This window comes from Homalodisca vitripennis, unplaced genomic scaffold (genome assembly GCF_021130785.1).
Source record: "Homalodisca vitripennis isolate AUS2020 unplaced genomic scaffold, UT_GWSS_2.1 ScUCBcl_935;HRSCAF=3906, whole genome shotgun sequence".
NCBI lineage: Eukaryota > Metazoa > Arthropoda > Insecta > Hemiptera > Cicadellidae > Homalodisca > Homalodisca vitripennis.
This window is the reverse complement of record NW_025777052.1, coordinates 53062-68287: the sequence shown is the minus strand read 5'-3', so window position 1 is coordinate 68287 and position 15226 is coordinate 53062. Positions and strand designations below refer to the sequence as shown.

At 36.2% G+C, this 15226-nt stretch overlaps 1 protein-coding gene across 1 annotated transcript in view; it reads right to left on the bottom strand.

Moving 5' to 3' along the window:
- Window positions 1-7850: 7850 nt before the first annotated feature.
- The window catches only part of LOC124371105 (aspartic proteinase A3-like), a 31961-nt gene continuing 24585 nt past the window's right edge, over window positions 7851-15226 (bottom strand). Inside the window, exons 8-9 of the mRNA XM_046829417.1 lie at window positions 8940-9032; window positions 7851-8633 (exon numbers count right to left, since the gene is read on the bottom strand). Of these exons, the coding sequence (XP_046685373.1) occupies window positions 8481-8633; window positions 8940-9032 (246 nt within the window). The 3' untranslated portion in view covers window positions 7851-8480. The remainder of the gene's footprint in view (window positions 8634-8939; window positions 9033-15226) is intronic.

The window sequence follows — 15226 nt, the reverse complement described above, 5'->3', positions numbered from 1 at the left end:
AACTCCACCCGGGATGCCAAACCCCCTTGAGGGGATTTGACATCTTTCGTGAAGATTTCCCTCACGACGGGCATGCCTGTGGTGGTGTTGCTCTATTCGTGGATGAATCCCTAGGTGCCTCTGAGGTGCCCCTCCAATCCAATCTCCAATGTGTTTGTGTGTCAATCCAAGTTCCGTTTAAACTGTATATATGTACTGTCTACTTTCCACCAATCCCAGTCACCCTCTGTCAAGGTGATCTCGAGGCACTGATCGGCCAGTTACCGAAGCCTTTTCTTCTCCTAGGCGACTTCAATGCCCACCACAACATTTGGGGGTCAGACCATTCCACACCAAGAGGAAACTTGGTCGCAAGAGTCCTCGGAGATCAAAACATCTTCGTCCTTAATGACGGATCCCCAACTTACCTGTGTCCAAGGACGGGAGGTCGGTCTGCTATAGATTTATCTATATGCAGTCCAGAACTTGCTCATAGATTCGACTGGGAGGTCCTCTCCGACACATTCGTGAGTGATCACTTCCCAATTCAGATCAAAATACCTGATTCTTCGTTGAATATCACTAGAAGACCAAAATGGATCATCGATAAAGGTGACTGGGATAAATTCCAAAAACAATTTACATTACTTGATATAAATACTCCATTGGACATAAATACTGTAGTAGAACTTTTTACAAACTCTATAATAACAGCAGCTCAGGATAGCATTCCGAAGACATCACCCGAACCAAGACGAAAAAATGTTCCTTGGTGGACAGAGGAGTGTTCGAGAGCATTGCGAGAGCGAAGACGCGCCCTGCGAAGATTCAACAAACGCCCAACCCAAGAAAATCTTGAAACCTACCGGTTCCATAGGGCAAAAACGCGACGAGTCTTCAGAAATTCCCGAAGAACCTCATGGCAAAATTTCGTGACCACAATATCTCGAACAACTCCAAAGGCCGAAGTATGGAGAAGGTTAAGGTCGGTGTGCGGCAAATCCCAACCTTTGCCAATTTTGGGACTCAAGTCGGGCGGAGACGTTGTGACTGATCCCCGGGATGTTGCCGACCTGTTGGCCTCCTCTATATCGGAGGTTTCAAAAAGTTCGTCTTACTGTCCTGAGTTTTTGATATATAAGCAATATTCTGAACAAATAGACATACTACTCAACAATCCAAATCCATGTTCCTTAAATATAAGTTTTTCTATGCAGGAGTTGGACTCCGCACTGTCATGTACTTCCAACTCTGCTCCTGGTCCGGATGACGTGCACTATGCCATGCTTAGACATTTACCCTCAGAGGGTAAGGGGGCCCTCTTAGCGCTCTACAATAGAGTGTTTGAGGAACAAACTTTCCCACTAGCATGGCGTAAATCCCACGTTATCCCCTTATACAAACCGGGACAGGACAAACTATCTCCGTCTAGTTACCGGCCCATCTCGCTTACCAGCTACCTTTCTAAGGTGTTGGAGCGGATGGTAAACCGTAGGCTAATCTGGTTCCTCGAAAAGAACAATCTCCTTTCGAGAGAGCAATGCGGCTTTCGCCAAGGACGATCGACGTTGGACCTCATGGTTTCCCTTGAGACAACCATACGTGACGCATTCCTTGAGGGAAAGCAAGTAGTCGTTGTATTTTTTGACCTGAAAAAGGCATATGACACAGCGTGGCGGAGAGGCATCATTAACACTTTCCAGGCATGGGGAGTGAGTGGTAATATGCTGGCTTTCATTCAGGGGTTCATGTCTGACCGTACATTTCAGGTTAGACTAGGGACAAACCTATCCAGCACAACCAATCTGGAGAACGGGGTACCACAGGGAAGCGTTTTGAGCTGCACGTTATTCGCCGTCGCCATAAACGGCATAACGGCTTGTGTCCGCCATCCTGTACGCTGTTCTTTGTTTGTGGACGACTTCGCCGTTTACGTCTCTGCAAGAAGACTTGTTACGGCGGAGCGTTCCCTGCAGCTAACCATAAAGCGACTAGAGGAATGGAGTAGGCGGACGGGATTTTCGTTCTCTACTTCCAAAACCCAATGTATAACATTCTCCAGACTAAGAAACTATTTAGAACCGTCACTTACCTTGAACAGATCCCGAATAACATCAAGTCGGACTGTGAGATTCTTGGGTCTTACATTTGATTCCCGACTTACATGGATCCCTCACTTAAAATCCCTTAAGGGGGGTCCGTACCAAAAATTTCATTTTTTTGAGTTTTTTGGTTTTTTTAGTTTTATATTCTTCAGAACCTCACCTTTTCAAGGATGTGCTTATTTTCTTTCTATCTTTATTAGAAGTTATTGAAAAGAAAGTTTTTCGAAAGCATTGCAACCAATTTATGGTGAAAGAGGCAGCCCCGCTGGTGGCCCACCGCTTTAATCATATTCATACATACTACTACTATTCTTGTTTCCTTATTGTTATGTTATGTTGGCTACCCTGCTTTTGATGTATATTTTTGTCTCTGTCAGGTGTACTATTTGTCATGTGATCTTTGTTTATGTGATGTCAGTGAGAGTGTTTCTCAATTTGTGTTGTTTACAAAGTGACAGTTTACTTATTCGAGTTTTGTGAATATTAGTTGTTGTTTCAAGTTAACATGGGAAATAAACAGAAAATCGGGAATCGTTTCAAGTGTTATTCCAAGAGAAAGCATGTTGGAAAGACTAAATATAGCCTTGATAGATCTTCTGAGGCTATGTATAACCTCAATACTGAAACTTTGCCCAGGCCTACCACCAGCACTGACACTTCTGATAATCCTACCACCCCTAGTTCTTCTGTTAGAAAAATGAAAGTTCAAGGTAATTTTGAATACTATAATCAGAAGAATGAGGTTTTAGCATATGACATATTTGATTTGAATTCGCTTGCCGAAGCCATAAATGAAATCGCAGGATGCAGTCGTTGCAAGCACAAATTGATTTTTGAAAGGCGGTCTGTTGAAGGACTTGCAGTAAAATTCTCAGTGTATTGTCCAAACTGTACAGACAAAAAAAGGTCTATTGACAATTGTAATAAAATCACTGAAAATATCAATGGAAAATCTGTAACTCTTTACGACTTGAACCTACGTCTTGTGCACGGTATGCGCAGCATTGGCAAAGGCCACACAGCAGCCCAAATCTTGTGTGGCACTCTAAATCTTCCTCCTCCTCCAGTTCATTATAGAAAACATGAACAAGTTTTAGGCACAGTAGCAGAAAATATGTGTAAAAAAAAGTATGAGAAACGCCGTAGAAGAAGCAGTGAGCAGTAATGATGGGGACCGACATAACTTATGCGTTGCACTAGACGGTTCATGGCAAAAGAGAGGCCATGTCTCTCAAAATGGCATTCTTTCTCTAACATCAGTAGATACAGGGAAAGTACTAGATGTATCTATCCTTTCAAAGTTTTGTAAATACCCAAATAAGTGTGAAAATGTTCATGTAGTCAGCTGTAAAGCAAACTATCAGGGTAGCAGCGGAGGAATGGAGGTCGCTGGCGCTTTAGAGGTTTTTCGGAGGTCAGAGCCGGAATATAATGTTCGCTACCTCAACTACTTGGGAGATGGAGACTCAAAGGCCTATGCATCAGTGAATGAAGCTCAAATTTATGGAGAAGAAATAAAAATAAACAAACTTGAATGCATAGGCCACGTGCAAAAGAGAATGGGAACACGTTTACTCAAAATAAAAAGTACGTCGGGTAAAACCCTCCTTGAAGATAACAAATCTATGTCCGGAAAAGGTCGACTTACTACTGCTGCTGTTCATCAACTGCAAAGTTATTATGGACTGGCTATACGTCGGAACACATCAAGTGTAAGGGAAATGAAGCAAGCAGTTTGGGCTGAATTTTTCCACGTCTTATCGACTAACGAACAACCCCAACACGAGCTTTGCCCAAAAGGAGACGGAACGTGGTGTAAGTTCAACCAGAGCTTACTTGATAATACTGAGTATGATCATAACAAACACTTTCATTTGCCAAAAGCTGTTATGCTTGCTATCAAGCCAATATTTAGGGATTTGGCTGATCCTGAGCTTTTGCAAAAATGTGTGAAGGGCAAAACACAAAACCCAAACGAATCATTGAACAATGTGATTTGGTCTGTAATACCAAAAAGGGTTTTTGTTAGCCTACCAGTGCTAAAATATGGGACTTATTTAGCTATAAGCACATTTAATAATGGCCTGATAAGTAGAGTACAAATAATGGATGAGCTTAAACTTTCTTCTGGTAAAAATTTGGTTGCTGCAATGAAAAGCCTTGAGAATAAGCGACTCAAGAAAGCCGAATTAGCTGCAAATGAGCTTGAGAAGAAAATCAGGAAGGCTAAGGCATTGAAGAAAAGAAAGTTAGAGGACCAATTTGAGCAGGATGAAGCAGACAAACCAGCCTACAGCACTGGCAGCTACTGATGTTACCAAGTTCACTGTAGGTTAGTACAACGATTTTTTCAATCGCGTTTTCCCAAAATTTGTATTTTCTAACTTTGATGTAAGTTTTCTCAGGACCTGTTAAAGATATCTTTATGAAATTTTCACTGTGTGTTTGTTTTAGTATTTACTAGTCACTAACACAAGGATTTTGTAAAATTTTAATTTTTGGGCTTATAAAAATTAAATTTTTGAATTAAAAACTTGAAATTTAACACGTTTTTAAAAAATTTGTAGAAAAATTAAAATACAAAATAAACAAAAATCCTTGTGTCAGTGACTAGAGTATTACATGATTAATAAAATAAAATAAAACATTTCAGTGTAGGTTCAACACAACTCTATAAAAATTACATATAATTAACATTACGGAGATAGGCGAACAGACCCCCCTTAAGGCAAAATGTCTACAAAGGCTAAATATGCTTCGAGTTCTTACTGGGACCAAGTGGGGCGCGGACAGGACATGTGTGCTACGTTTCTACAAAGCTTTTGTGCGTTCGTGCCTTGACTATGGTTCTCAGGTTTATTCTTCTGCCCGGCCAAACGCGTTAGGAATGCTTGACTCGATTCACCACTCTGCGATCAGGTTGGCTACTGGAGCTTTTCGTTCAAGCCCTACACCTAGCTTATTAGCGGAGGCTAGTGAACCAATGCTGGTTATGAGACGCAAGCAACTTGCCATAAATTATTTTCACTCCCTTAAAGCCAAGCCCGAAAATCCGGCATATGAACACGTATTTGAAAATTACTTGATCGAAGTCTATGCTAATCGCCTTAACATCTTAGCTCCATTTGGACTAAGGGCTAAAGCGCTTCTCTCGGACCTTGGTATCGAGGAGTACCAAGTAAGCCAATGCTACCAGAGTGATATCCCTCCCTGGTTAGTATTAAGTCCCGAAGTTGTCCTGTCACTTCACAAGTACAAGAAAGAAAACACTTCTAATTTAGTGTTCACGCAGGCTTTCCGGGAACTCCTGAGTGCTCGGGCACCTTGCGACATAATTTACACTGATGGATCTAGGTCTGAGAATGGCACCGGATGTGCGTTCATAACGGCGAGTCGTGAGTATAGATTCTGTCTGCCCTCTGTAGCGTCAGTCTACACGGCAGAACTGACCGCTATTTTGAAAGCATTGAACATCGTCTGCCCCAGGACCAGAAGGCTGGTCATCTGCTCCGACTCGCTTAGTAGTCTGCAAGCAATCAAGGACATGTATCCAAAACATGTCCTTGTGCGCGACATCCGATGTGCCATTCACAGACTTCAAGTCCAAATATACAGGTTGTTCTGGTGTGGGTGCCCGGTCACGCGGGAATTCCCGGAAATGAGCTTGCCGACAGGGCTGCTGGGAGTGCTCATGAGCTTCCTCCTTTTACTGCTATGGTGACAGGGTCAGACCTAAAGCCAATGGTGAAGGAGAAGTTAAGACGAGTTTGGGGTGATTCTTGGTCTCGGACGGTGTGCAACAAGCTGAGAGCCATAAAACACACAGTAGCTCCCTGGGGGACAGCCATCCGCGAGAACCGCAGAGAGGAAGTAGTGCTGTGTCGGTTGCGAATCGGTCACGCGCTGCTGACTCACGGGTACCTCATGAGTCGCGGGGATCCCCCGGAGTGTGCGCGTTGTGGAGTGGCTTTGAGTGTTGAGCATATTTTGGTCGAATGCCGTAATTATGCAACGCTAAGACGATCTTGTCAGCTCCCAGCAAGTCTATTCGATCTGTTGGGGGATGATGAGTCAGTCATTGTAAAGCTTTTTGAATTCTTAAGAAGAACGAGTCTTATCTCAAAGATTTGATCTGAGCGAGTACCTGTTAAGTTATATAAACTTTGTCCTTCTATTTATTATTTGTTATTAGTGAGGGTGGGTCCCTTTACAACCTTACCTTCACTAACTTACCTGGTTTTAGCATTATATTGTTGTTATATTTATTATCGTTATTATTTATCTGACATATTTTAACTATTGGGCCCCTTTACAGCCTCTCGGCTATTTTTGTTATTTAGTTTTAGTCCTCTGTTCACTGCTGTTGTTTTTCTTATTGTCTTAATGTGATAATCTTCTTTGACACAGCGATCCGCTGTCTATTCTTTGTACTGATAACGTGACACCATATTTTAAAGTGTAGGTGTCCGTTAACCCTACGGGCATTGATAACCTCCGTGTTTTATGCCCTTATAAATAATAATAAAAAAAAAAAAATCATCTTCTCTGATGATGCTATCTGTTACAGTCTTTATAATGTAGAATCTTGGAGCATTGGAAAAAAGGTTTATCGTACTATTCAAAATTCAGTTTTACTCTCATCTCAATTTATAAAGAAATTAAAAATGTAATTCTGATTAAATATTTTATACTGGCTAACCATACATCCAAATTGTTAACCATATGTTATTATAAAATTAATTATTATTTAAAAATGTAAACATTTGATAATTTGTGAAGTGCCTGATGATGGAATCTTTGATTCAGAAAGGCCTTGCACAAAATAAAAATTATATATTGGAAAATGTTGAATTTGTTTATACTAGTGATAGTACGATAAAGTCTTTATAATGTCTAGATGTTGACGTTGCCAATCAATACCAGTTGTTTGTTGTGTGCTCCAGAAAATGTGATGATTTGTTTATACTTGATCATACATTTTAACTTGGTGATCTATATATTCCAAAAATATTTACAATATTATCCAGCAAGTTCTCTATTACAAGAAAGCTCTCGACTGAGGTGGAATATGTAATTTGTTTTAAAGTTAGGCACTAGTTCATAGTTTACATATACGCCATTCTGCCTTGCCTATAGTAAACTACTTTAAACCTTAAACTTTTGTCTTTTTAGACCACGTTCTGAAGGACCATGCATTTATGTCCTAACTTTTTTTCATAGCCAACAGATATTTTTGTGTAATATTATTAAAAATTATTCAGGAATGTGTTTAATATTTGTCTGAATCATTTTAGCTTTTTAATGTCCTATGGAATAATTTGGTTATTACTGATGAGGCATTAGGCGTAGATTATTGAAATCAGTGAGAATCTTCTGATTTGTGATTCCATGTTATGTTTCGTCTTGTCATCATAAAAAAGTGTGGACCTTGGAATAGCTAAGCTGATATCTTCAGTAATCACCTCCAGGATTTAATCATGGCACTGAGTTTATGACCAATCTTGCAATACTATTCTAAGCCCTGCCAAAATATAGAGATCCATATTAATAATTTACTTTAGCAGGTGAAACAGCAATCTCCTTAGAACAATTCCACTTGTGTTCTGCTATTGTATATTCGTTTATATAGGTTGCACAAACATTTTGGAATATATAGATTATATAATAATATTCAAATTCCAAATCTAATAGGTACATGATGGTAGCTAAAAGGACTGTTGCTTTAATTAAATGTCTTAATTAGTTTGGAAAAGGAGAACATTAATGTACAATACAGCAGTATTATTTTTATTATTTTGAACAAAATTATTTGTAGTCATATATAGAAGAAAAAGAACATTAAAAGATATATTAACAATTACATGGTATAGTATACAGTGTGATAATGAAAGTCCACCACTATCTGCTGGAAAATAAAAACTATTTCATATAAGAAATAAAATCATATAAATATTTCAAGGTTGAGTATAGTATTTTGTTACTTGTATTATTACAAGAGTTGACAATACTAGAGGCCATTTTGATTTTAACTCCATAAGAATAATTTAAAAATGGTCATCGGGTGAAGAAATGTTACTAATTTTAAAGCTATGAATGTGCATCCAGAAAAATATCTAAAACTTTTATGTACTTTATCATTTAAATATTTAAAAAAATACAATTTAAAATAAATCTAAAAAGTGTTTGGACATTAATGACACCTTTAAAATGGACATGTCTCATGGACTCTACTACTAATAATTAGAAGTATTTGAGGTTTAACATTGGTCTTGTGGGGTAAAATTTAGTTGTTTCACAACAGCCATCACTTAATATTTGGGTTTGAATATCATGAAAACAAAACATTAAAATCTTGTACATAAATGCCTATGATAGTTTATTTAAACAAACTGTTGTTTACTTAGCAATGGCAAATCCAACTCTGTTTTGACCCATATCGAACTGAGTGTAGTATTTGCGCATAAACACATCTCCAAGGAAGAAGAAAGGCAGACCATTCTTTCCAATGAAACCACTGATGCAGATGATACTGTCTTCTTCATTTCTAATCTGAAATGGTTTATTATTTTCATTTAAATCAAGATCCTCTAGATAAAGCTAAATATTACATTATTTTTTAATTAATTGTACAGTAAAGTAAATGCCTTGCTAATAAAATATTTGAATTCTTATCTCTCTTACTTTTTATGACTTTCATAATTTGCAACTTACTTCAAAACAATTAAGAGCTTTTATTCTTAAAATGAGAACGAATAGATAAATCATTTACTGTGACATGAAGCATACACATTATTTACAAAATTATTAATTGTCACATACATTTAAATTGTTTAACATTATATGTATATATTATACCTTCACAACATAGTCCTTTGGATGAAGAACAAATTTTGTGTTGCTGATTGAGAAATATATATCAGGAAATGATTTGATTTTTGAACAGTCAACCTGAAACCAGCATGTAATAATTAATTGTAGAATTATCTTTGTCACATACAGTATGGTTAACAATAAAAGTTTATCTTCATAGTATTTTAATATTGAAGTAACCTGAACATTTTTCTGAGGCTAGAAACTCCTTTTTTTTCAGATTTGGAAAATTTTATTAGGAGGACAGAAATTTGGTAAAACATTGTTGCTAAACTAATACATTTGTTATTTTCTACTTTTTTGTTTCTAAAAGACTGTATTTATATAGTTTTTGTATAAATATGAAAAATGGATGGAACATATAAAGTAGCTATGATGGGACGGTTTGATTCAATTTAAATGTTGAGTGTAGCTCCAGTCCAGGGTCTCTGATGTCAAAACCATAAAAAGCTTCTTTGTGACTCTTTTTTTTTGGATCTCTTCAGATGATCATAACTTAAGATTCCAGGAGTCAGGTCTGTGACAGCGTCAGATTATAGGCGCTGTACTAAGAGGAATGTGAACTGGAGCTACATTCAATATTTACATGAGTAGAGCATATGAATAAAACACATATTAGTTTTTTTGTTAATTATTCATATAAGTGTGTTAATTATTGTTAAGTGACTTAGAACTTGACACCAAAGATGTCATTAACAAACTTCACAAAATTTTCCTTACTCACGGTCTGTTGTTAAATCGAGACAGGACTAATACATTACGCTTTAAATTCAGAAATGATCATTTTTGTAAAGGGTTTAATAATAATACACACGTAGTAAAATTTTTAGGCATACATTTAGACACTAAATTAAATTTTTCCAACTATATCAATATGTTAAATAAGAAACTTAATTCAACCAGGTATGCTTTGAGTATACTAGTTTGAATAACATCTTTGGAAGTTGGTTTAGCTGTATATTATGCCCATGTATACTCGATGTTGAGTTATGGTATTACTTTGTGGGGTAATTGCTCAGATGTGCAAAAACTCTATTAGTAAAAAGTCAATTATTAGAACAATAGGTCATTGCAACTCAAGAACAACATGTAAACCGTTATTTAAAAAATTTAACATCCTTACTTTGGCATGTATATACATTTTTGAAATACTTAAATTAGTACTTAATAATCCTGATCAATTTGAAAAATAACAAATTTAATCATATATATCACACATGAAATTGTAATTTGTTTCAATATTCGGCACATAAACTAAACAATTTGAAACTAGTCCTTTTTATCTAGGTTTGAAATTATATAATAATATTCCACAGGCATATAAAAAACTTCCCTTATCTACATTTACAAAAAAAATAAAATAAATAAAAGAAGCACTTTGTCAAAAAACATATAGTGTAAATTAATTCTTTGAAGATAGTTTATGATGAAAACAAATAGTAAAAATATGTACAATGGGTTTAGCCTTGGATTTAATCAATGTTTTTATTTATGTTTTATAGATCAATGTATCAAAAGTGATTTTTTATAAGTATGAAAGTAATGTTTTAAAATAAGATTAGTTATGTAGTTTTTAATCATTGACTATGTACCAGTTTTTATTACATTTTGATACCAGAAATTGTATTTTACAATAAATATTTGTCTATTGTCTATAAATTATTTATTAAAAATATGTATTTATTGCTTTTGGTTAATATTATCAAGCTCTGAAATAGTGGAATCACCTCTTGGTAGCCAACCAATGAAGAAGAAAAAGTGTTCCCAGATTGGAGAGGACATGAAGGATTAAGCACTCCCTTCGTAATAATGTAATCACATCTTTCACCTCACGAGCTTCTCATAATAAATGGAAGGATTACTTGTACAGTCACTCAACTAATGACAAAAAGGCAGTATTCAGAGTTCAGTGGGATTATTGCATCTTGTGATTGGGTGTATGACATCACTAGAGAAACATTTAGTAGCTGCTTTACTACATCCTCCATAAAGAGAGTCTAGGGTTTTTTGTACCAACTTTGAGATTAATAGACCTTCAATCAAGTTATTTCTAGGGTAATTGAGACAATTATGTCCAGATGCTACTTTCTCTCTCTTCCTTTTGAGTGGCCTGAGGGCATTGCCCTTATAAAGGATCAAAAGTGTATTAAAAAACTATGCATTAGTGAAGGTAATTCTGCAGAACTTATAACTGTTTCCTGGGACTGTCAAGAAGAGTTGTTCCGAAGATCTGAATAAAAACGTGTAATTTATATTTTTAAAATATGTCCAAGAGGCTCTTCAATAATATTTACACATTTATGTAAATTGTAAAACAAAGCATAGTAAAATATTTTTGGTAATTTTTAGGAGTAGTAGAAACATATATTGTGATTATATAATGGTAGTTTGTGAAGTAAACGGCTTAACTCATATCTGCTGGGATACAGAGTCCTCTCGTAAGGTCTCCTATGGCCTAGGAGAAAAGAATTTTGGAAAAAATGAAATAGAAAAGATGAAAAAATTTGGAAATTACAGGAAGAAGTTGACATATTAAGGCTGGACTCTAAAGAGAAAATTTGGAAGAACGAAATAGAACGGATATCTAAACAAAGAGCAAATGCAGAAGAACAACTTATACAAGAAAAGAAGAAACTTGAAAATATATTAGAAGAAAATAAATTAAAAAATAAATTAAAAGAAATGAAATGCCAAAATCTTGAACACCTTTATTCAGAATTAATGCTAGATCATAGGAATCTAATTGAAGTAACCAAACTACTTGAAGAGGACTTAAAAACCCTCTCTAATACCCATAAAGAAAATCATCTGGACGAATCAGGGAAAACATTCTGTGAAGTAATCAGAAAAGGTAAACATATTAATACAAAGTCTTTGAATGAGTGGCCAACCCTCCCAAATACTTCTATCACACTTTCAAACAAGTATGACATTTTATCAGGGCTGATAACAGATGAACCTTTGCAAAACCAGACTGAAATCAACACACTAAACAGTGACTACAAGAATGAAAGTAAATTAAAGCAGAAAAGGCCTATTATTAAATCTAAAACATACACAAAACAAGAAACAATTAAAAACAGTTTTATACCCAAAAAAATCCAAATTTTTGCTGACAGTCATGGTAAAAATCTGTATGACGCAGTGCAACCACTAGTACCAGATTCTGAGGTTTTTGTCAATGCCTGTCCTGGAGCCCCAATAACCCACATACTGCAGAACACTAACGCAATGTGTACAGACCTCACAGACCAGGACGTGGTTGTAATAATCGGAGGGGCTAATGATATGAGCCGTGTTACCTACAGAAACCGTCGAGCTGCACAAGTAATTCCAGGTCAAATACATCGGTTTTGTCAGCAAAATAACCATACCAACTTTATTTTTGTACCATTGTTTCAAAGACACGACCTGGAGAAAAAACATTTCATTAACAAAGAAATTGCAATTTTAAACGGTAAACTGGAGGAAATGGAGAGCTTCAATGTTATTGATGGGACTGAACTGAGAGGACAGCATTTTACTCGCCATGGAATGCATCTGAACAAGATGGGAAAAAAATTGCTTGGCAGGAAGATAGTCCAGGCTATTGGTAGAACTTCAGCGACATCAAAGTCTGATCCTGACCTCTGCGGAAAAATACCTACTCAAGAGCAAACCACCAGCCCATCTGTGATAGAGGTCAGCCCAAGGATAAGCTTGGAGTCAACTCTGGAGGAGCAGTCCATCTCAGCAGTATTTCAACAGACATCACCAGTGAAGCTGACTACTGACCCTACAGTGACTGAGTCCCTACAGACACCACCACCTGGACACTCCACCAGCCCTCACCTGTCGGGAGACAATGGGACTTGTCTACAGTCTCCAACTCTAGTGAAGCATAGCTCTTTTTCTATTTCTTCACCTTTTCAGGGTTTTGAAACGCCCAAAACAGACAAAAGAGTGGTGTCTCAACAATTAGTGGATGAATGTAAAAGAAATATTACAGTAGAACCCCAAGGTAGAAATAGTTATTTTTTAAGAAAAAAAGTACAAAATGTAAAAAAACCTTAGTTGAAAATAATGGAAAAACCCCTTGTCTGTATCAAAATTTAACAACCTTTAACAATGAATCTAGTTCACTCATTGAATCAAACTTGCACATCGGTCTTAACATTTTACAAATTAATATCCAATGTCTCCGTAATAAATTATTAGAATTAGAACACTTGTCTAAACTTAAGCATATAGATATTATAAGCATTTGTGAGCACTGGTTACTAGAAGAGCAGATATCTTTATTTACACCTCAGGGCTACAAAGCTGCAAGTATGGTGTGTCGCAAAGCCTCAAAAAATGGGGGTGCTGGTATTTTTATAAGAGATTCGCTTGAATATAGTGAACTAGACCTAAGCAAATTTAATCTAGAGCAAAATTTAGAAATTTCAGGAATAAAATTGGCCAATTTAGAAGTAGCAATAGTTTCTCTGTATAGATCACCTTGTGGTAATATGGACTTATTTTTTGATAACTTTGAACAAGCTATTAAAAAGGTTTTGCAACATACCTCTAAGTTAGTCATTGGAGGTGACTTCAACATACCATTCCATAAAACCACTGACACAGTGACAACCACCTTTGTAAACATCTTACGCTCTCTTAACTTGGTAGCTATAAATAAGGCTCCTACAAGAAATGATTCGTGTCTCGATAACATCCTCGTAAATTTTTCAAGGGATTGTTATGAATTAAAAGTTTTGAATGACTGCATTTCCGATCATAATCCTCTTCTATTAAATCTAAAACTTGATAGATCATGTAGACCAAATGAGACAGTCACATCCTCAAAAAAATGTATGCGTAAGCAAAATGAGACACAAATTAAATTGTTTGCAGAAAGTTTGGAGAGTGAAAGGTGGAAAATAATTGATACCTATAAAAGAAAAGAGATTGACATTGAAACTTTATTTAACAGTTTTCTAAAAACATATAACAATATTTGGTATCTATCATCTCCATTAGTTAAAATTGGTGTTAAAAGCAAGCAGACAAAGAAACTTTTGTGGTACAATGAAGATTTAAAAAGAGGTAGAGAAATAATGCTAGGTTATTTTGATGTTTTTAAGAATCTTAGAAAAACTGGGTCTCAGCATATGGAAGCTGCATATAACCTTTATAAATTCTTCAAAAAAGAGTATAGAAAAAAGCTCAACCTAGCAAAAAGGGCTTGTTTTGAAAATCATATAGAGGGAGCTAGTAATAAATGTAAGGCTGCCTGGGAGGTAATTTCCTCAGAAACACAAAACAACACAGGTGTGACACCAACAACACTTGATCCACACCTAACTAACCAGTATTTCATACAGTCGGTGGCAGACATTCAAACTAACATTGATAACACTGACATATTGGCAACCAACCTACTGGCTAACACTTTAACTAACTGTGTACCTCAATTTACTTGGTCATTAATCACCCCAACTGATGTAACTAAGGTAGCTGCTAAATTGTCAAACTCTAAAACTTCCGACTTTTATGGTATATCTAATTATATTGTCAAGAACACAATAAAACACATCAGTTCACCATTAGCTTTCATCTTCAATCAATGCTTATTACATGGATATTTTCCTGATCTTCTAAAAATTTCCAAGGTATTGCCAGTCTACAAAAAAGGGGACAGATCTCTGCCCCAAAGCTATCGCCCAATTTCTATAGTCCCCATCTTATCAAAAGTTTTTGAATCTATAATGTATCATCAACTTAATCAACATTTTGAGTCCAATAATATAATCAGTAATAACCAACATGGCTTTCGTACCAATAAATCTACAACTTCTGCCGTTACAGAAATAGTCGTTAAAGCACTTCATGCTTTTGAACAAAAGGAGTCAGTTGCTTTAACACTCATTGATTTAAGTAAGGCGTTCGATTGCGTGAATCATGGCATCCTCCTCGACAAACTTAAGATCTATGGTATATCAGAAAATTCCATTAATATATTGCAGTCATATCTATCGAATAGAGTACAATATGTTTCTGTTCAAGCTCAGCAGTCTACCACTCTTTCTGTGGCCACAGGTGTACCACAGGGTTCAGTTTTAGGACCATTCTTATTCATCATTTTTATAAATGATCTGCCCTCTAATGTGTTGTCTAACATTGTTATTTATGCTGATGACACCACTCTTTTTTCATCTAATAAGCAGTTGAATACTCTGAAAGAAAACATGGATGCATCTCACAGCTTGGCTTTAAATTGGTTCACTTCTAATAGACTGATATGTAATCAG